At 34.5% G+C, this 24031-nt stretch overlaps 1 protein-coding gene across 1 annotated transcript in view; it reads left to right on the forward strand.

Moving 5' to 3' along the window:
• Window positions 1-24031, forward strand: part of LOC129218707 (inositol polyphosphate-4-phosphatase type I A-like) — a 161656-nt gene that overhangs the window by 29829 nt on the left and 107796 nt on the right. Inside the window, exons 6-7 of the mRNA XM_054853029.1 lie at window positions 18363-18407; window positions 18509-18627. Coding sequence (XP_054709004.1) covers window positions 18363-18407; window positions 18509-18627 — 164 coding nt within the window. The remainder of the gene's footprint in view (window positions 1-18362; window positions 18408-18508; window positions 18628-24031) is intronic.

Consider the following 24031-nt stretch of genomic DNA (forward strand, 5'->3'; position numbering starts at 1 on the left):
GGTTCCGGGACCTCCTGGGTTGCTACTCCTTTCGTTTTACAAAGGAGCTTCTGCTTGATCAATCTAGCTATTATGGGGATCCACCTCGCGATGGTTTCTAAAGAGTGGGAGGGAACGATGTCCCTAAGGTGCAAGGGGTAGGTTGACGATGACAGCTGGAATGTATTCATTTTGGCTTTCTCTTTTCTTAGGTTTGTTCTGAAAACCATTTTGAAATTCTCCTAGCTTCAAAAGGACCTCTAAGCATTTTACTACGAAATTTCGACATATTTACTTATGTTCAAACAGACGTTATATATTTTGTAAATGCTAGTCAACTAGTTTAGTTATTGAAATTTGCTGTTCAACTTTTAAAACTGCGCAATTAAATCAATTTAATTTAAAAATTAAAAAAATAAGATTTTAAAAAAGAAACAAAAATTGATGGAAGTTGAAATAACTTTCCCTTACCACAAACTTTAACATGAAGTTCTTTATATTCTATGGATAATTAGATTGCTTATTAAAACTGCGAAGCTTAGTATTTGCTACATGATTATACTATGATAAGAAATGTTATTTTTTTTTCAAACTAACGGTTTGTAGTTTTGCTGCATAAATTTTAATATGATAGTCAAAAGGTGGGGCATTAACTTTCATCACGTATGGCTTGAGTCATATCCATTTATTTGGGTGTGCTAGTGTTTCCTTGGTTCCAACCAACTTAAAACCAAAGTTTTCTAGCAATGAAATTCAGACTGAAAATTTATAATTTATCCTGTTCTATATTAATAATTTCAAGCCGGCAAAAAATTCAATAGCAATTGTATTTTTTTTTTAAACGATAAACTTGAATGCTTCGTATATGTTATATTGTCATTTGGAACCTACATCTACAAACTTACAATTGAAGAAGAGTTTGCTTACAAAATGTAACTGTAGATGGGGCAAACCTAACCTGGCAGCATTTTGAAGGCTGAGCAGATCCTAATGATAACATCACGACGCTGTCAGGTTAGGTTTACCTCAACTGTAACTGAAATCAAAATCAAATGCAGGATCCAACTAAAATATGGGAAGAGGGGCGTAGATAGACTTTGAAGCTCTCCCCCCCCCCCCGCAAGATTTAAATTTCAACATAGTGCTTATTTTTCTGAACATACGCCCTCATACTTCTTGCGCCCCCCTCCCGCACCACGGGGTTGCCATTTGCACCACTGGATTTAGCCATTGGCTAAATCAAAATCTTAGTCACTTGGGAGCATTTCAAAAGCAGGAGCCGTAGGCTACGGCCCAGTTCCCAGATGGTAATTCTGATTACGCCAGTGACTGCGTACCTAAAGCACTAAATTGATTTTTCTTTCAACTTTTTTTGACCCGCGGGCCGGCAACATCTTTTTAAAAGAACTCGGGGACTGGTTAGTTATTTTTCTTGCCTTATTTATTATTATTTTTTTATATGAAAAAAAAAAAGAAAATGACTGGCAGAACCTGAAAAATCTGCTAAAAATTTAATCTGACCGGAGAATCCCCCCCCCTTTTTTTTCTCCTTTTATTTATATTTTTTGTTTTTTTTCCCTCCAAAAAAAGGGAAATTTTTGACTTGCGGATTGTTGTGGAAAAAGTTAGTGAGCAGTCGAGTTTTTTTTTTTTACTACATATTAGAGATTTGTTGCAAAACATTTTATAGCAAAGGTTGTAGATAGCTAATTGTTGTAACAACTATCCATAAGTAAGTAAGCATTTGAGAAAAATCAGACAATTTTGAAAATTAGTCACCAAATTCATGCAAAAACCGTTACATAGGATATTATTAGACTTTTACATTTATTTCTTTATTTGTTTTTGAATAAAGATTTTTTAATTTGTTTATTTCATAGCTGCGTCACCCGGGCTTCAATCGGTCTGCCTCGAAAGTAAAAGTTATGTCAAACGATCAGGATAAATAATATTAAAAATCTGCAAAATTTCCTGACGAAGCGAGAAAAAGTTACCAAAATAAAAATTTTTTAAATTCCCCAATTATTGAAAAAGCCTCAAAACAAAAGGTAGAATTTTTTTGTTCGTATTCGAGAAAAAAAAAAAAACTTCAACAGATCTCTCTTCTCAATGATTTTCGTCACGCTACTAATTTTTATAAAATTGTTCAGCAATGACCGTAAGCAGCAACGAATTTCAAATTGAAGGCTTACCTACATTTTAAGATTGAAATTAGTTAAAAACAGTTGTAACTCACGTTCTAATCACCTTGGGACATTGGAACAAATGATGCAGAAAAATCAGTGGTTTCCGTGGATATTTTATTCTAATTTTTGTGAGCATTTTTTTGCCCTCATATTATAGAAAAACACCATTTTTGGATCTTATTATTAGAATTCAAAGGGTTTTTTTTTTTTCGCATTCGAAAACCCCCTTACGTTCTTTCTTGGGTGCTCAAGTACCTCCCTGCCAAATTGTTCGAGATCCGACGTAAACTGTGGATTTATATAGGGAGCCATACACACACACACATATACATATATATTGAATGTTTTATTTATATAGATTTTAAATCGAGGACGAGCAAAAACCCCTGAGGACCGGCAAATTTTTCCTCCGGACTGGCACCGGTCCACCCAACCACCAAGAGAGAATTGCTGTTCTAAACTTATAAAAAATATAAGCAGGGGAGGGCCCCCAAATAAAGATGGTGACTAGCGACTCAAGTATCGTTGTCGGGTCGTGGGAGTACGTATTCCTTCGGCGGAGATGGGGGGGGGGGTTATCTGGCTAAATTGTCATCTGCGCTGTTTTCTTCATCAGAAGATTCTTGGTCATTAGAATAAATACCATAATCAGAGCTGTCGTTGCTCGAATAATCTGCGTCTGACATTATGAAGCATATAAGTATTCGCTAAGAAAAAAATGTTCTAAATGCATCGAATGTTCAACAAAGAATGAAGGCCTTCTCGTTGTAGATACAACAATGTGACTACTGTGAAGTGCGCATGCGCAGCCAGTATACACCTTATCAGTCAGACATTGCACCCATGAAAAGCAAGAGCAAAGAATTAATCCCTTTTCAAAAGAAAACCTGAACTATTGTAGAAGAATCAATGTGGGAATTCGTGCTTGAACGAGCATTAGAATCTAGTTTCTGTGATTAGAATTAGTACTCGAAAAAGATCTGGGTTGTGTTAGTATATGTTTAAACTAATGCATATATATTATACGTGTATATATAAGTAAGAGGGGAAAGCATACATTTTTGTATTTTTATCCTTTCTTCTTTCAAACTATTGAAATTTGTTCTTGTTTCTTAATTTTTCATATTCAGGCTAAACGTCCCAAGTGACGGTGAAAATTTGATCATGATAAAAACTAAATTGCTTGGATGAGAATAAAAGGCGGAGGGGAATAACGAAAAGAGCGTATAAGAAGTATTCTTCTCCTAATATCGATCCAATTTATGTGTATAATCAAAGCATCATTTAATTTTCTTGTTCATATTTATTGAAAATATATCGTGAATTGTAGGAATATTGCTTCGTTTTGAATACATTCAAGATTAGTCAAATAAATGTCTTTGTGTCAAAAAGTAAAATAAGAAGTGAAACAACGTCAAAAAAGCACCAAATTACAGATTACTCCAGACACGTGCTTCGGTGTTACAAGGGAACGCCTTTTTCAATGCAAAAAAATGAGCTTTCGGATGTCTTTTCCTCCATAAGCTCATTTCTTCTGCGTTGAAAAAGGCGTTCCTTGTAACGCCGAAACACGTGTCTGCAGTAGTCTGCAATCATGCTTTTTGACGTTGTTATTTCTTATTTTACATTCTAGATTGTTTACTATATGCAGTAGAACCTTGCATGTCCGAATCTTCGGATACTCCGAACAGATTTTTTTTTTAATTTTATGGAAAGTATTACCGGAAGAGAACTAAATGTGTTAAAGGGAAAAAAAAAAGAAAAAGAATTTTTCAGCACATATTGATTTGAAACATATTGAAAAAAAGAAAAAAAAATGCAATACAGGATTACCTCATTTACCTTTAACTAAAAATAAACTTTACTTGAAATTTACTTTACTTTAAAGATGTTTTGAGGTGAAGAGACAGGTCGAGTTTTTACTGGTAAAGTGATGATACTTTTGACGAGGAAGAAATACTATTCCTTAGTTCTCATAAACATAATGTCTGTTCGTGAAACCTAGAGTCTTTTACTATGTTTCACTGATTTTAAATATTTTTTTCCTATAGCGGAACTATATTTTACTCTTTCAGCTTCAGAATGAAAAGTAAGAATATTCTCTGATCAATTTCTTCAAAAACCAGTCATCTTGTGTTGAATGTATACTAGAAATAAAAATGGGATTGAATGTTTATTTCGTTGAAATGAAAATTTCTTTGCATAGGTATTTGCTGCAGTGAGATTTTACTGCATTATTTAATGATTTTTTTTTTTTTATCATTGATTAAATTTATTATTATTTTATTTTATTTATTTATTTATTTATTTTTTTTACATTTTTTTGACTTAAGATTTTCTATTCAAATTCACCAGCTGTTAGTGGATCTTGCTATTATAAAACTACACATTCCACAATTGTGTTTGTGGCAAAGAAAAGAGGGCTAATGGAATGCACTGATACGACAACGAACCTGTTTCTGTATTCATCTATCTCTCTTGGGTGTATCTGAAGTCTTTTATTCGCATCACATTCTAAGCCTTTCTGAATAGATATCTTTTTGGGGTGCAAACAGCTCACACACACGTGTTGTATTTTCTACCTTGTCACTCTATAATAGTAAAAGTGACGCGATGTGATAACTGCTACTTCTTAAATGTTATTTTTGTAAAAAAAAGGAAAAACAGGAAGAACATATTGATTAGAAGGAAAACTACTAGCCTCAACTTGGGGTTTGGGACCACAAAAAGCAACAGCATAAGTAAAGGTGGTTTTGAACGATTTTACGTAACAATTTGCATTATTTTTACCATAGAAATTCAAATATTTCGGGGGGCAGCATCCCTTCCCCTTCGTTCTCCTAAACTACATCATTGCAGATTGATACATTTAATTGATTCACTTTAGGCCACGATTTTTTTTGCACTACTTTTAGTTTACACTAACTAAAACGCCACACAAGTTTAGATTCAGCTGACTCTTTGTAATAAAATAAAAACGTCCAACTAGATTCTCTCTCTGTTTACATATATTTATAATCGACTAGTATGGGGGACAACTGCCCCCTTTTCATTCAAAAGAAAAGGCTCCTATTATTTTATAATAATTACAAAATGTAGCATCGAATTGAAAGAAGTACCATATGACCATTTGTCCCAATATTTGAGGTCGTGCCCCGGACATTTTGAGAAAAGGTCTGTTAATCAATAATGACGTTAAAATTAAATTTTAGAAAAAGTCACCTGTACAGGCACCGCCTACCTACCCCCCCCCCTCCCCTCATGTATCTCCAACTTTTTTGTGCACCAGCTGCTTATGTTCTCTCTAATTATATCTTTATCTCTCGCACTCTTGCAAGGTTAGTGACACAACTCAAAATTTGAGAAAAACGTACTAGATATTTATTTTAAATCTAAATTTAGTGCTCTTTTTTTGCCAACAAAACTCGCACAATACTTCTGGCATATGTCGAATTTCTCGGGAAGAAATTCTGACCCCGCAATGCGATATAATTTCAAGTCGTCAGGATGCATCCCACCCCTCCTAGGAGCTCTGAGACATTTAACTGAGACACCCTGCATATATAATAATGTATTATGTTTCTCTGCAGTTTTCTCAGTTCGAGCTTTACCAGGTGTATGAGAAGCGTTTCACAATTTCATCTTAAAATAATTATTTTCCTTTGAAAACATTTGCATAAAAGGTGCAATACGTAATATTTTTCTATTTTTAAATAAAAACTTGAAGCACTTGGTGATTAATAAGTTTAACATCGTTTAAAACAGCACTAATTTGCAAAAAAAAAAAAAAAAGGTGCAGATAGAAGGGTATTGCAGTGAAGAGGAGGATTGCAATGAGAAACTTGTAATATAAGAAGATGTGAGCTTTGGATGTTATAAGGTAATCAGAACATCCAATAAAGTCCATACCTAAGTTAAAAAAATTTTTGCTATGAAAAAGGTCTTCCTTGCCCCCCCCCCCTTTCCCGAAACATGTGACTGGAGTTTTTGGTAAACTTGTGCTGTTTCCAAAGTTGTTGATTTTTTCCCCATTTACTTTTTAGTTCATATATTTATTTATTTCATACTAGGAAATTTATTAAGAGTTTGACGGAAAGGCATTCTGTAGAGAAAAGAAAAGCGCAAAACAGATATCCGTATAACAAGTTAGAATTTTATCTTGAGAGGGGTTTGTCGCAACAGTTCGTAAATAAATATATTTCAGAAGACTTGAATTGCAAATATCAGTCCAAGTTCAGGATTAATTTTAATTGATAAGTATTGTAGATTACCTCGAATGTTTAGGGGAGTACTCTGAACACATTGAATTCGCTCTAAAAACCTTTCATACTTCCTCTTCAAGAGTTGATAAAGCATAAGAGTTTCGTGATGGTATTACATATACTTCATAAAAAATAATTTAATTAATGGAAAAGTATGCATTTTATACCAATAAGCTCGTACCTTTTTGCTTTGAAAAACGGGCTTGTAACTCCAAAACAGATGTCAGCATTTTCTTTTGGGGGGGGGGGGAGGGGGGATTTGCAGTTTTTTAAAACCAAAATGGTGCTTTTATTTCATTATTTTAAACCGCTTGTAAACATGATCTTTTTTTGCAAATATTAAAACTTTAATTTTACGGAACTGTGTTGTGTGACAAGAAAATTTTCCTCTCAATTCCGGATTTAACGCAAAAAATAGAAAAGAATTAATAATAAAAAATAAGATACATGACATAACCCACATTATTAGATTAAGTTCATATTTCATCGGACAATAGTGTCACTTAGAGTTCCTAGGGACGCTAGTGCCATGAACTTTCATTTTATAAGAGATATTAAATTTATGATATTTGTGAAAAAGTATAATTGACAGGTTATTTATATTTGAACAGATTAATAAAGATTTTATGCTGGCACGCTAGTTATACTTTTATATTTATTTCAGACTAAGATTTCTAATTCAGATCTTTTTGTATTTGATAATTAATTATAATCAAAACTTCATTTTCAGCATTTTGCGAGAATATTCATTTTTCGTACCTAATTTCAATCTAAAAATACACAATTTCTGAGAACACATCAATTTTAAGCAGCGTTAGGATGAACTTACTCATAGCTCTCGAACACGTGCGCCTGTCCAGTGAGCGAAAATAAATTAGATCGACAACTGACTCTCCACCTACTTGCGGTTGCTCCTTTTTCGGAATTTATCTTAAGACACCCGCGGTTAGTTGCTTCGAGTACTGCAGGAAAGTCCACTGCCCCTACTCTAGGGGCTCGGGCTACACAGTTAAAGGCACATAAACCTCACCCCGAGCTCAGCTCGGGCTACGCAGTTAAGAGGTTAATATAGCAATTCCCAATGAAGATTAAGAGCCTTTTTAAAACTTAGCATCCCATTGCAAGTAACAACTGCTTCAAGTAAATGATTCTACACACCTACAACCCTATTAAAGCAGCATTTTTCCTAATTTCAAGATTAGCTTGAAATTTGAAAAGCTTAAAATAATCGTCCTTGGTTTCGCCATCTTTTCAGAAATTTTGCCTACCAGCACCCTCCATTAAAAAAAAAAGAATACTGGATTAAGCTCTTTCTTATCTCAAAACCCCTCTATATTAAGCTTTTTATGCTTGGATACTCAATCTGAAACTGAAAGTCCTATTGCTTACCTAGTAGTCCTCCTTTGAAGCATTTTCAATAAGTGATAAGACTTTCTTATTATATGCAAACCAAATCAGAAGAGCAACAGCAATATTAATGTACTACTAAACTTCTGTATAAAAGTACATTTTTTTTTAGAATTATGTGAAATAGAAATATCGATAAAACTCAGCATTGTATTGACTTTACTTATACCTCACTACTGGAAAACTTGACTAATTAAGTCTTGACTAATTAAGACACCCACTCATGATGGATTCCAGTAAATAATAGCTTGTTGATAATTTCCATAAATCCTTTAATTCTTGTTAGAAAATGTCAGTAACATTGGCATTTTACCTATTTTCATGAAGTTAGTGAACAATCTTTTTAGTACTTTCTTTTCAACTTAAAAATATTTTCTTGTTAAAATATGTTTTCAAGAAGTTGGACAGAAAAGTACTGTCCCACATTCTCTACTCTTTTGGTTTAAACTCATATCTCTGTTAATAAGTACTTTTTTTAAAGTGTGGAGCTTAGGTTAATCTGTTTCAATTCCACTATTATATGTTTGAAAATTTGCCTAATTTTAAATATGCTTTAGACAAAACTAAAAAAAAAAAATCAGAAAAAAGGATTCTTGGATCATACCATGGGTCAAATTAAATGTTTGCTTTAGTAATGTTACAAGCCCAGTGACTTGATGACAGCACTTTACTACGCTGTAGACCCAGGTTTGATTCCTGGGCTGGAGACAGTCGACTCAGGGTTTCATCCCTTCAGTGGGTCAATGAAATGAGTACCAAGTGTGCTTGGAAACTAAACCCTGGGGGTTCCGCATTAGGCTAACCACCTATCCAAGACACATGCATTATGCCTTCCACCCCAGAGCCCTTGGTCACAAAAACTGAGATGGGCTCATTGGGCCTTGGCCCCCATGGGCTGTTGTACCAGTGAGTTTAGAGTTCGTAATGTCACAGGTAAATAGTACTCATAATCTTAAATGCAACATTTCATTTTTCGCTGTGTATGATTTAACAGTCGTGCACACATCAGCTTTTTGAGCTAATCATTCTAATGTTAAAAAAAACACTCTGCTTGAAATCCTTAGGAATGTGTTGAGCTATTAAGTCTTGCACACGAATCAGTATCTGTTTGTATCACCTGCATAATTATTATTGTAAAATAGCTTTCACATACAGTGAAACCTGTGTGAGTTGACCACTTGCGGTGCAGTACTTTGGTGGTCAACTTAGACAGGAGGTCAACCTTTAAAGGGGGTAATGTTTTTTTTTTGACATTTCTTGCACCATGTATTCATTTTTCGACTAATTGACACTTACTCTTTCTGTTCAACTCACTTTAATTGTTTAACATTACTTTGAAACAAAAATTTAAAATGTTATTCAAATATTTTTAGAGAATTTTCCCAGAATGACGTATAATGAGTCATGCAAATTTAAAATTTCAGTAAATTGATAAAAAAAAACTTATATCTTATTGTTTATGAAAAGTTACTTATTTGATATTAATAGTTCTTAAAAATTCATAGCTATTCAAAAATAAAATTTTTCGCTTTATTTTTTTCTCATATACATTTATAACCGTGACAATCTATTTTTCAACAAAATAATTCCTTATTGAAGTTTGGCGCACTTCTTCTTCTTCTTCTTCTCCTTCTTCTGGAGTTCCCGGAAGAAAATATTGTTGAGGACTGCGTACAGCGCGCTTTGCCTCCCTTTCGTATCTTATTTTGAATTAAAAACAGTTTTGTTAAGGCAGATCTTTTTATAACCGTCTTAAATATATTAAAAATTGCGTAGAATTATATATATTTATATATATATTTATTTATTTGTTTAATTATTTTTTATGGGTGCAGTAACTGCATTAATGTGAGTAAAATATGCAAATAACTGAAGTAATCTGACAGTATAAAAGTAGAGCAAAGAGAGGTCGGGATCAGAAGAGGGTGAGGATAGCCCTTCCGTATCTTGGATCCCTAAGCAAATCCAGACTAAAAATGTCATTTGAACATAAGTTATTAGCCTTTATAGTTTTTATAATTAAGTTCCTTTGTTCAATGTTTTTACTACAATTCCATATTACGTGCTGGGTATTTTCAATTTTTTGGCAGGTCTCGCAGATGGGGGTATTTGATTTCCTTAGTTTAAACAGTTTTTCTTTAGTTAAGAAGGAATCGGTTAGGATTCTATTCAATTTTGTTTCTTCGCTTCTGTTCTTAATCCACTTATACTTTTCATTGATTGAGTTTACAATATTTTTGTATTTGGACAAATATTTTGATCTCTCCCATATGATTTGCAACTCTTTATTCCTCTCTTTTTTTATATAATTTCGCGTGTCATTCCATGTACAGATAGGAGACATAGGTGTCTGGGAGCATGACTCTGCTTCTTTGGCTAGTTTGTCCGCTTCTTCGTTGTCTGGAATTCCCTTATGCCCAGGGACCCATACTATTTTGGTTTTGTTATTTTGGTTTTGTTCTTTCTTGAGAGTTCCGATAAGTGGTGTCTTGTGTTGTATACCAGTAGGTCTTCATTTTTCGTTTTCTTCTTTTAGTGCTGTAATGGCACTTAGGGAATCGGATAAAATAATATTTGGGGAGTCATTTTTAATAAGGAATTTTGCAGCGTACCAGATAGCCCCTAGTTCCGCCGTGTAAACTGAACAGATGGGTGGGATTTTTATTTTCCTTTTTAATCCTTCCTTTTTGTTATAGATAGAAAATGCTGTATTATTTGATTTTGAACCATCAGTGGCCCAGATGTTATAATTGGGGTGTTGTGTTTTGAATTCTTCAAAGGTCTGCCTGATGATGTAGTCTGGGTTTGGTTTTTGAAATTCTTTGTTCTTCAGGATATACTCGATGTTGCTGATGTCTGTTTCCGATTTTATGTATTCTTTACATATGCAATTTTCGTTCGCCCTGGTTTCTCTTTCTATTTTTTCAAGGTTAGTGACTATTTCAAACATGTGTGGTTGGTTTTTTTGGAAATTTTCGATTGAGGTGATATAATTTTTATTCTTTTTAAATTTTTGTTTGCTGATGTATTTTATGTAATTCCATTTGATGCGGGTTTCTATGTTTTCTGTATCTGTAATGATCCTGATTAATTTATTTGGAGCGAAGGTATTAACCCCTAGTGCTTTCCGTAAAGCTTTATTTTCTGTTGTCTCAATTTGTTTTTGATTCGCTTTTGTATCTTTGACTCTGATTGTAATTCCGTAATTGGCTTTAGCTATAATTGTTTGCTTTGTGACGTTGAGAATATTAGCGTAACTGGCACCAGATTGAATGCTCCCAAGCCAATTTATTACATGCAGCATTTTCTTCATTTTTCCATTTAGGTAATTTGTATGAACATTCCACTTTAGGTTGTTTTGAAAATATGTTCCTAGGATTTTGTGATTTGTTGTCCATTTGATGCTTGTTCCCTGTAAGTTAAATTTTGTGGAGTTTTTCTCGTTTTTAGGGGAGAAGTCAATTAAGACGGTTTTTTCTGTTGAGATAGTTATTTTGTTTTCCTTACTCCATTGTTCCAGGGATAATAAGTTTTGGTTTAGCTTTTCCTCTGCTTCGTTTTTGTTCTTCCCGGATACAATGGTTGTCATGTCATCTGCATAGCAAAATATTCTTCCTTTCTTTATATAATTTCCGATGTCGGAAATAAAACAGTTAAATAGAAATGGTGATAAAATTGACCCTTGGGCTATTCCTTGGTTAATTATGGCTTTTTCTGAATTCCTGTTATTCCAGCTTATTATTATCTTTCTATTGTGGAGGAAATTTTGAATCCATTTTATAATTTTGTAGTCTATTTTGAATTGTATGAGTTTTTGTATCAGCTTTGGTATCCAAACGTTGTCATAAGCTCCTTTTATGTCTATGGCGATGGCGTACACAAATCTTTTTTTTTCCCCTTAAGTAATAAATTAAGTTGTAAAGGTCATAAAGATAATCTTCCGTACCTCTTTCTTTGACGAAGCCATATATGTAGTTTGGAAACACTTTCGTTTTTCTTCTATTGATTCTGTGTAATATTATTTTCTCTATTAGTTTACTGATATTTTGGGTTAGTGCAATAGGTCTATAATTGTTGATCTGTTTGGGGTTTTTCCCAGGTTTCTTAATTGGGACTATTTTTGAAATTTTCCAGTCTTCGGGAATTTTGGCAGTTTGAATGCTTTGATTAAAGACGTTTCTTAATACTTCCAGTCCCTCATCTGGTAGAATTTTAAGAACTTTGTTTGAGATTTGGTCTGGGCCTGGGGCTTTGTCCCTTGTTGTTTTTAAGGCTTTTTTTATTTCTTCAATGGTAATTTCCTCAGACATTATAAGTTCTCCTTCTTGTTGAGATATGTTGACTGTGTCGACCGTTTTTTTTGTATTGTCACTGTTAGAGAAATGTTTCGCAAATAGATTTGCCTGTTCTTGAATATCTGTTACCTTGGTTCCATTGATTTCTATTGTTAGGTTGTTGTTTGTGTATTCCTTTTCTAGATTTTTTTTAATTCTGTTAACAGTATTGTAAAGCTCTTGGGGGTTGTTTATTTTATAATTTTGTTTTCTCCAGTATTCTCTTCTTGCTTTTTTGATATGGTGTTTGAGTACGGCGTTAGCCTTCTTGTAGCTAATCCAGTCCTCCAAAGAGGCGGATCTTGCTTTGTTTCTCTTCCTATCTCTGTCTGTTTTTAATTTTGCGCATTTTGGATTCCACCAAAAGTTGTTGTTCATTATTTTGTAACTTATGCTGACAGAATGTTGTCTGATCGTTTCTTTTATGTTTTTGGTTATGTGGTTGTATTGAGTGTCTATGGTATTTAGTGGAGAGTTCGTGGGAAGTTTGTTTTTTAGATCCTCTGTGATGTTTTTCCAGTTTTTGTACGATTTAATAATATAGGTTTCGCCTTTCTTTTCTATGTTTGTTTTTATTAAAAATGGGTAATGGTCGCTGCTTCCATGTTCATCCAGGCGTATCCATGGGAAAATTTTATTATTACTGTTATCTATTATTGCTAAATCTAGGATGCCATCTTCTTTGCCTTTATTTATTCTGGTTAGTATATTTTCGTTCAGTATATGTAGATTATTGTCTAGGACCCAATTTTCTAGTTTTTTCCCACTAGGGGTGGTAAGCCTGTCTCCCAAGCTTTGCGCTCTGCTATTAAAATCTCCGACGAAGATTGAAAATTTGTCGGTAATATTGTTGAGTTCCCCGATCGTCGTGTCGTTGAAAACTCCTGGAGGTCTATAACAATTAATTATTTTAAAGGTCCTTTTGTGGAGAACTACGTGGATCATCAAGGATTCCATGCCATGGATATCGCAAGGAATAGTATAAGAGGGTAAATTGTCTTTGACATATGTACACACTCCTCCACCTTTGTGGGGAAAGTCCTTTTCTTTACTATAAACTGTGTATCCTTTAAGTCTGGGTATTTTGCTATCGGGTAACCATGTCTCTTGAATGCAAATGATGGGGGGGTTGGACCAAGCGACAATGAATTTGAGAAAATCAATGTTGGCAAGAAGACCTCGTAAATTCCAACAAAGAAGAAAAGTAGTCCACGACGACATTATAACGACAGAAAAAACAACAGAACACAAAACAGCGAGACTAAATATCTCCCGTATCTAATTCAATGTCTTCTGTGTGAAATTCGTTTTGTTCGAAAGGGCTCGAGAAAGATAGATCGGTGAGTGATCCCTTGCTTGTCACTGAGTTATTCAGTTTGAAGATTTCTATTTTTAATTTCTCTATTTCCGCGCTTTTTAGGTTGCAGCTTTCGCATTGATGTGATTTAATTTGATTGGTTAATGTTATCAAAACTTTTAATTTTTCGATTTCAGCTCTCAGTTCTTTGATTTCCTTATCTCTGCTATCTAATTTGTCGCTAAGTTCCGTTATAGTGATATTTGCATTGTTTTTTCTTTCTACCTTGTTGTGCCCCTTCGCAGGTTCTTCTGCCTTGGCAATGCTGGCCCAAGATTTATCAGGGGTGTCGGTTTTTAATTGTGTTTGGGTGGCTTTTTTGATTTTTTCTTTGTATACTGGGCAGTTTTTGTCTGTAGATAGGTGGTTGCCTTCACATCTTATACATTTGGGGTCATTTTCGCAGTTAGCATGATCCCCTCCGCATGTCATGCATTTTGTTTTTCCCTTGCAGTCTTTCTTTTGATGTCCCAATTTTAGACAGTTATAGCAAACTTTCGGTTGCTCAATGTATTTTTGCGTTTTGTATATGATCCTCCCGATTTTTACTTCTTTTCTGTCAGTTTTCCCAAGCTCTTTGACTAGAATAACTGGTATCGGCTCTTTGGATCCTTTCCTGTTGAACCTTATTATTTGAGCTATTTGAACTTTGTCCTGTGTCAAGTATTCCGCTATTTCTTCCAATTTTATTTCTGTGTCGACATTTTTGATTATGTACTTTGAGGTTACAGTCTCGTCAATTATTCTGGTAATGATTTCCGTGTTGCAAATTTCTTTGGTTTTAGAGATATTAATCACTGTATTCAAATTCTTGGTTGTAATTACTAGGTTTTGTTTGCCTGTAAGATTGATGGTGTCATCCGCGGCAATTATCTTGTCTAGTTGCTCGTTGAGGGTTTTAGTGTTATTTGTAGGGATTTTGTTGACAACGCCTGTTATTATCAGTTTTATTGTTTCACAGCCATTTTTGAATGCTATTTTGGCTTTTTTTACTATATTTATTGCCGGTTCATAAACGTTATTGTCAGTTTTTATTTCTTTTTCTCTGCTACTTGCAGATTCAACATTCTCTACTTTTCTTTTGGACGAATTTTTCATGTTGAACTCTCATAATAAAAGAAAATCGGGACTTACCGAATGTGGTTCTAATAAGAAATAAATCAGTAGAGTTACCTCCGCACGTGTCGAACGTGCAGACAAAAATATAACACCTCCGTACGCAACCTTGTACAGGTTCCTCCTTTCCAATACAACACTCCGCCACGCACCAAACGTAAACAAAACGTTTGGCGCACTTATTAGATACTAGTTTTAGAATTTTCATATGTGTCAGCTAGTTTTCTCTCAATTTCTCCCATTTCAATTAATTTTAATATTTTATACTTTTTATCAATCTCAAGTTCAACTAACTTTCTTTTTGAAACTATATAACACAAAGAACAACAAGATGGACTCTCATAGTTCAAAAAGGCAATTGAAAATGCCCTATGTCTTAATCCCTTGCACCAGAAATACTGCAATGCAAGTAACTTTACTCTTCAGCATAATTCCAGTGTTGCCACCAAATATCACAACAGGAAAAACATACTTTGTACTTTTCTACTGACGCATGTTTTCATTGAACAGATAGTACAAAATGCAATCTCAAACAGAACAACAAAAGAAAAACAAGTTTGGAGAAAATAAGTGTTCTTAGTAGTTTTCCCATGTGGTTAAACACACAAATAGGTTTATTTATGCTGCTGTTTTATTTAGTTGGTAAAATGCTTGTCTGGCATTGAAAATATTCTTGGAAAGCTATAAACTAAATAATAATATAAAATAAAATAATTTGCTACATTATGTTTTAAAAAATAAACGAAGTGGTCAACTTACAAAGGGTTTTTTACAATACTACAAACCAAATTTGGTGTACCTTAGTGGTCAAGATAGACAGGTGCTCAAGATAGAGAGGTGGTCAAGTTACAGAGGTTTTCCTTCATTACATAAGATAGGGTAAATTCCGTTCCTGACAAAAGCGGTCAACATAGAGAGGTGGTCAACTTACTAAGGTGGTCAACTTTACAGGTTTTACTGTACTATGTTTACATAGATCATAAGGCAGTGAATAATTGTGTTACAAGGAATGGTGTAGAAAATTTGGTCTTTATGTAGAGCTGCAAATAATCAATCACTTAGTTCCCAAACTTTCTCATTGTTGATTGCATTCTAACTTGCTTTTAATTTGAGTTGTCAGGAATATTTTAGTGTTTGCTGAAAAATGTTTATGCAGGTGTGGGTTCATACCTTACTTTTGTAATACACTTTTGAAGTGATAATAAGTAGCAAGAATTTCAGGAAATATTTCTGCATAGTGAATTAACATGGTATTTAGACTATGTACTTGCCTGGCTCTCAATATTTGAATCCTATTCACCGTGTCCCTATTAATTTGTCAAACTCTGTAGCTCTTTCTCTCTGGCATCTACCAAGTGTTTCCCTGTGCATTCTTAATTGTGGTTCTGGGTCCTTTTTACATTTGAATAAGTTTAACCACTGAATATGATCTTTCATTTTCCCCTTGCATTACACTTCTGCTGTTAGTAATATAATAATTTGTATACTTCTGTTTAAAAGACTGATGTATGCTCTTTTTTTTTGCTATTTTAATTACTGAGGATTCCATGATTTCAACATATTTTCTTTGTGGTACATATACTATTCTGTGTACTATTCTTTTAACACAAAATTTTCTTACTCATCAAACTAAAATGCATTGCTTTGTCACATTGATGGAAATTATGACAAAAGCAAAATCAATGCTTTTTCAATAAGGCTTCACAGTTGTGTTTAAAGTATGATATATATTTTGTGTTTTATGATTAGTTTCAATGTTCAATCACATGTTAAGTACATCTAGCTAACCTTTATTTACTTTTCAAAACTAATGATTTTTTTTTATGCTCAGTTTGCAAATAGACTAGAACCATAAATTATTGGGTTACATAAATTTATTAATTTTTCTTGTTGCAGAAAATGTTTTTTTTTTAAATATTGACTTACCCATTAATTTAATATAGTATGGATTTCTGCACACTCAGTGTATTAGTAATTATTAACTTGTGTATGACCTTTGTCTAAGCGTAATGTTACTCTGCTGTCACTCTTAGTTCATAGTCACATAACAAACTTCATGCAAATTCTATATTTTTTATGTTATGTTTATTATACACTGGTGTGCAAAAATTAAGGACGAAGTCGAAAAATTAGCATATCAGCTGAACGAAGAGGCAGAGCGGACAGAAAGACCAATTAGGAGATTAAGTAAGGTGAAGTACGGTAGCACATGCGCTGATATGCAGGCAGACGTAATGGGGGAGTGTCTGAGTAGTATAAAGCATGTTGTCGATGTAAGATCAGTATTTCTGGCAAAGAGATTGCACGCCGTATAGCAGTTAAAATCACACTGAGTTGCTGCCTCAGCGAGAAATGGCGAATAATCAATCTGTTAGACGACATCTGGATGCTTTTACCCGAGGTCGAATCATTGGGAAGTTGGAGGAAGGCCGCAGTGTGACAAGTGTGGCTGCAGAGTTCGGAATTGCCCACAGCATCGTTTCACGACTTTGGAGACCATTTCAAACTACAGGAACAGCTATCCGGGGTTCAGTAGTGGTCGTCCACGAGGAATCACACCCGCAGATGACCGGTATATTGTCTTACAGGCCAGAAGAAACAGGCAGCAGAGAGCGGGAGAAATCGCTAAACACACAACACAGGCGACTGGACGACCGATATCGCGTTTTACTGTGGCCAGAAGACTGCATGGTGGTGGTCTGTTTGCACAACGCCCTATACGGTGTGTACCTCTAACACCTGCCCATCGGAGAAGGCGTTTTTCTGTGGAACACCGAATTGGAGAGACAATGAATGGGGACGAGTACTCTTTACAGATGAGAGCAGATTCAGTCTGAGTAGCGATTCTCATCGCACACTCATCTGGAGAGAGCGGGAAAGCCGCAATCATCCCTCGAACATCATTGAAAGTGACAGGTTCGGAGGTCGCGGTGTTCTCGTTTGGGGAGGCATCATGCTTAGTAGTCATACAGACCTTCACATCTTCTACGCAAGTTCAGCCAATGGGACTCGTTATTGTAACGAGATTCTTCTTCCATATGTGCGTCTTTTTAGAGGCGCTATGTGTCCGCAGTTCCTTTTCATGGACGACAATGCACCATGTCATCGTACAGTAACTGCCGAACATCTCTTAGAGAGTGAGGATATTGAACGTATGGATTGGCCGGCACAATCTCCGGATCTCAATCCCATCGAGCACGTATGGGATTTTCTAGGCAGACGCTTGGCAGCTCGTACCTTACCACCAGTAACGATTCAGGAGCTTCGATTGGCGCTGCAAGACGAATGGGCAGCAATGCCTCAACAACTCATTGACACCCTCATTCTCAGCATGGACAGATGCTGTGAAACCTGCCTAGCAGTCGGGGGAGATCATATCCCCTACTAAAGACCGGATGTTTCTTGCTGGACACCGATCACAGGGATGTTTCGGCCTTCAGTCGCATTGCGCTCCATGCTACTTTTTCAATAAAGCTTCTTTTTATCCCTCTGATTTCTCTCTTAGTAAGTGTTGCTTACATTACACATGTCCTTACATATTGGGGATCTTACGGTATTAAATGTTTTGATTTGGAAAGCTTTTGTACAAAGTTATATTGAAAAAACCGTCTCATCCTTAATTTTTGCACTCCAGTGTATATAGTGCACAAATAATGCTTTTTATGATTGCACTTGTATGATTTCCAATGAAAGCATCATTATGTTTATTAATATGTTTTAGGTTATGATCCACAGCAATATGAGCCTTTTATGGAACTTAGTTTGTGTAAGTTTTTGATGTTGACTGTTAGTTTCGTTTCACAAAGTTTCTTTTAATACAAAATCATCATTGACTTAAATTGATGTTAAGCTACTTATTTCTTATAGGTTGTGACAACTTAATGTGTGATGGTGATGGTCATCCACCAAACCCTGTTGTATGTGTCTCAATCAATACACACCCCTCTGTAAAATGGATAAAATATGCTCAGACAGAAATTGTTGAGGTGAAATATTAACATAGTAACTTTTTATTTCTAAAGTGTACTGAAACATTTAGTATCAAAACTAGAACAATCTATGTTTTTAAATTTTTTAGGAGGGCCAAAAACACTTCATGCTCTACATACTTAGTTTTTCGAAAAAATACATTTCTGTATGAAAAACATTTGATGTACCACTTCACTTTTCAGGGTGGCGACAGATCAGGGAAATCAGGGAGATCAGGGAAAAGTCAGGGAACTTTATTAATCAGGGAAAAGTCAGGGAAATATCAGGGAATTTGGAAAAAATAACAAAAAATCAGGGAAAATTGATTTTATAAAGAAAAAAAAATTTTTTTTTTGCTTTACAAAATTAATTACTCTAATTCCCTACGCATTTTCCGCCAATTATCTGTTCAAAAAAAGTAAAATTATTGATGTGCGATTATGCATTGTCGCATATTTGTGCATATTTTTTCCTCAACGTCAAAGTATTGAATCTTACTTATTAACCACAGGATGACTTCCTAAGATTGCTTCTGTGTCTGCTAGGTTGTTTATTTTACCTAGCTTGAAATTTCCTTTTACACTTTCAATGCTACGTAAAATAAACAGCCATACAGGCAAAGAGGAAGCCTTCATTAATGCCTTAGCTCCTTTGCCTTTATTCCATTGTCTCGAACTACTTAGCGTACTGTAATCACGATTTCAAGAAGAAATCTTTGGTTTTTGAATTAATACTATAAAAGCTTAAAAGTTATTACTTCTTCGCGTTTTTAATTTAATTGCTAAAATTGAACCGTCAATAAAAAAAAAACTTACCGCAGATTATAAAGGTTTTCTTTTCTTCAGACGTAAGTGATTCTTTAATTTTATAACCAAGTTGTATTCTTCTTTTATATATTTTGAAATTAACTAATTGCTTTTTTTTCTTTCTTTTCTTTTTCTTTCTTTCATTTCAAAGTTGTTTGTTACAAAAGCAATCTAAGATTTTTTTTTCGTTACATACTGAAAACATTTGAAATAGAGTTAACTTGTGTACTTACGAAACTTACTTAAGTTAGTGTACTTTTTTTTATTGTTAAAAAATGCTGTATTCATTCATTGAAACCTATGTGTTTGATTAGAGAAAAGCTCCCTATGAATGGATGTCAAATGGTTTCATCTGTTCTGCATAAATATGTCAATTAGTTATATAAGAATAACTACATTACTTCTATTCTTTCACTATTACTTATTATTCTTGCAACAATGATTATACTGTTTGAAAACTTAGTTCAAAATAACTTCAATTACTTTTTAGTTTCATCATAAATACACGTGTTTTTAAGCGTAATTTTAATAGTTTCTTAAAATTCTTATGCTAAGTGGTATCTGGAAGTAAGTATTTTTTTTTTTTTAATTTTCTATAATATTTCCATGTAGAAAAATTTAATATACTGTTTTGTAGGGTTCCCCCCTCCCCCCCCTGAAAAAAAATTGACTTGATATGTTTTTTTAACCATTTTATTAAAAAAGTAGCATCTTTTTAAAATATATCTATAGTTCAACAACTTTATACAACTTAAAACGTTTAAAATACTGCATTTTATACAAACATATAATGGATTTCAAGTAGAGCAAAGAAAGAAAACCATTACCATTGGTAAAGTAAATCAGGGAAATTTGGTGAACTTAATCAGGGAAATCAGGGAAAAGTCGGGGAACTTTTTTTCACAGTTCCTGTCGCCACCCTGCTTTTGTTTTCTTTTTTAAATTAACAATATTGTGTGGTTGTTAACCAATAAAAATTATTTGGACTGAGCTGGCTTTGAAGTAAATAAGCCTTATTTTGTTTTCATTTTTTAAGATTTCATTGAAATTCCAATTAAATTCATGTGGTTTCTCACTTTTATGCCACCTATTTGACTAAACAATCACAAATGTTAGTTGATTAAGCAGTTTATTATATCAAGCTTATTGATGTTACCCATACCTTTTATACAGTAGAGTATGGTGAAAAGCTGGATTGATCTGGTTTTTGGCAGTCGTTTTCGACCTGATTGAGAGAGATTCATTCCGTTTTGCTTTGTGGTGGGATAGTATAGACAAAGAAGCAACAATGGGGAAGGGGAAAAAACACATTTGAAGATTAACGGATTAAACTGGTTTTAGTACGAAGTGTTTCAATTATGTTGCCTCATTTGTGTCTTGCAGTATATACATGTGGTATCAAGGTTTTGGTTATCAAGACTTATTATGCAAATTTTTTTTCTTAATGTTTGAAAATGCTGGGTTGCAACAAACTATGAATTTAACTGTTGTTTTGGAAATTGTGATGCTATTAAATATTTGCATTTAGCCTTATTGCAATATTTATCAAATTTAATATTTAAACAGTAAGCAAGCTAAGAAAAAAAGAAAAAAGATTTCTTTCCCTTTGCATTGTACACTCTATAACAAAAAAAATTGACGCACCAAGAAACAATCATCCAATTGCTTTGAAATTTTGTATGCATGAGTGTTTTGTCCAGATATGCAAATGATTAAAATTTGGTGTCCAATGAATGAATAGTTTGATCTCCAGCGCATTGAAACTATCATCCAGCAGATGTATATAAAGAGCAGTTCTTCAACAGTTGTTAAAACCTTCGGTTTGATTGTGATTTAGATTACCTTTCAACAACTTAAAATTGCATCGCCGCATGGTTCGTGCTCATTACAAGCAATTGTCAAAGTTTAAAAGAGGTCACATCATTGGAATTGAAAGAAGCTGGTTCGTCAAATCGGAGAATCGCTCGTCATTTGAGTCAAAGCGATGCAGTGATTCGAAGATGCTGGCAAGGATGGGTGGAAAATGGTAGAGTTCAGCATCAGGATGGTAGTGGTTGACCTATGGTCACAACAGATCGTAATGACAGAGTGATTGTCTGATTATCTGTAACAGTGCTTTCTTCATCTCTATGAACCATCAGATGTTCAATCCAAACACCAGTGTCCATCATGACTATTTACTGATGGTTGGGACAACAAAATCTACGCTTGCACCGGCCATTACGCCACCTGCCACTGACGCCTACACACTACCGAGCCAGATTACAGTAGTGCATGGCTCGATCAGGTTGGAACAATGCCAACTGGGGACGTATAGTCGTTAGCGATGAATCCTACTTCCAACTGTGACATGACGATCATCGAAGAGGTGTTTGGAGACACCCAGGGCAGAAGGGGGATCCTGGTTTAACTTTTGCACGCCACACTGGCCCTCAACAAGGCATTATGGTCTAAGGTGCCATTTCCTTTAATCACTAGACCCCTTTGGCCGTAATTAGAGGTATACTTACTCAGTGGTACGTCAAGGACATCCTAAGACCTGTTTTGCTGCCGTTCCTTTTGCAGTACTCTCGGCTGGTTTTCAGCAGGACAATGCCAGATAACATACCGCACGGTTTGCTATGAACTTTCTGCAACCTCGTCAAACTCTTCCGTGGCCTGCCAGATCACCAGATCTCTCTCCCATCGAGCAAGTCTGGGATATGATTGGATGGAGATTGCATCTGGCAAGGAATGTTGATAACCTCGTCCAACAATTGGAGCGAATTTAACCGGAAATATTGCAGAACATCCTCCGGGAGATTTATCGAAGTTTGCCACGGCGTGCTTCAGCTTGTATCCAGGCTAGAGGCGGGTCAATACCTGATTGAACTTTTTACTGTAACTCTGACATAAATCATTCAATTATTTAATCCTTTACTATTCTATCGAATCACTCCCTCTTGGTGTGTCGATTTTTTGTTGTTATAGAGTGTATTTGAAGTTTTTAACCAACTTCAAAAAAGCAGGTTATGATTTCGTCTTGTTATGTATGTTTTCGTATTGCTCCAAGAATACTGGACCGATTTGAAAAATTCTCTTCTTGTTTGGAAGGGTATACTTTCGAGATGGTCCCATGTTAATTTTGTATGGATATGATGAGGGGTCCTGGAGAAATCTAAGAAACTTGAAATTTCATTTAGCTTTTGTCAACTGCGCGAAACATCACAGGTCACGTGGTTTTGACTTGACCGGTCCATTTTTTCCAAGGAGGAATCTTGTCTTGAACAAAATTTAATTCTAATGCATTAGAATGCTTAATTTTCACTGTTAATTTTAACTATAATCTTACTAATGTATTTATTAATCATATAGCAAATCAGTAAATTAAATGTATTTTTGCTATAGAAATAGTTGAATTAGTTAGTTTAATATAAAAATTTTTTGCTAATAAATAACTTCATTTAGTCATTAAAGTTTTTTTTCATATTTCAGTTTTGAAATATATTTAGTGTTCAATTCAAGGGATATGGAAGACAAAAATCCCTCCCCCCTTCCCCGACGATTAAATTTATATTCCTTCAATTTAATTTACAGTTATCACATTACTAATTAACAAACCTCGTTGGGACTTTTTGTGTACAACTATGCTCCCTGATTACTAGAAGACGCCTGGACCAAAGAGGAAAATTCTTTTTCTGTTTGAAATGGTATACTTCTCCTGGTTGTCTAATGGTCTTCAAGTCCGGGTATGACGTGGAGAAATCAAGGGAACTCTTTAAATTTCAAACTCACTCTTTGTTGTTTGTAAATTCATAGCATCTCACTTAATGAAACGATTTTTATGGTTTTTTGTTTAATGGATAGGAGTGATCTAACTTAGGTCCCAAACCTTTCTTCACCATATTTGTTCTTTAGAAACAAGATATGGGCCAAAAACAATAAACTTCATTTAATTTCAATATTAATCGAGTAAATATAAAATCCATTGTTGAATAGTGCCATAAAACATTAATATTAATCAGGAGTGCCCCCTTAAGGGCGGGGGGGGGGGATTTTTCTTTTTTAGAGGGACTCTTGCTTTGGAGGAGTACCTCCCCCTAAATATTTCCCTTGAATCAATCATTAGTAGTCATATCGCTAATTTGAATAATGATTCCTCTGAAGCAAACAGGAAATTCATTTAGTATCATTGCTCTAGTAGTATTTTGATATTCATATATACAACACCACAATAGATACTCGGTTTCTAGTGTGGTGTTGATCTATAATGGGACCAAATAAAGATAAATGTGACTTTTTTCACAAGTTAAGTGGCACGTATCATTGTGAAATATAAAATAGTTAGGAAAACCATTGACATTTAAATGGTTCTAATCAAACTAGCGCACAAATAAATCCTGGAGAAGAACAAAGATCAGTTTTTAGTGCCGATCATATAAAATGTTATGCGCCTTAAGATTTTACCTTTTTTTTAACCAACTTCAAAAAAGACGTTCTCAGTTCGTCAGAACCTTTTTATGTATGTCCCCCATAAATTCAAATATGCATAGACCAATTTGGAAAGTTCTTTTTTTTTCTCTCTTTTGAAAAGGTATATACCTCCCAGGTGATCCCATTGTCATCAGGTCAGTAT

The sequence above is a fragment of the Uloborus diversus genome, chromosome 3 (assembly GCF_026930045.1).
Source record: "Uloborus diversus isolate 005 chromosome 3, Udiv.v.3.1, whole genome shotgun sequence".
Taxonomy (NCBI): Eukaryota; Metazoa; Arthropoda; class Arachnida; order Araneae; family Uloboridae; genus Uloborus; species Uloborus diversus.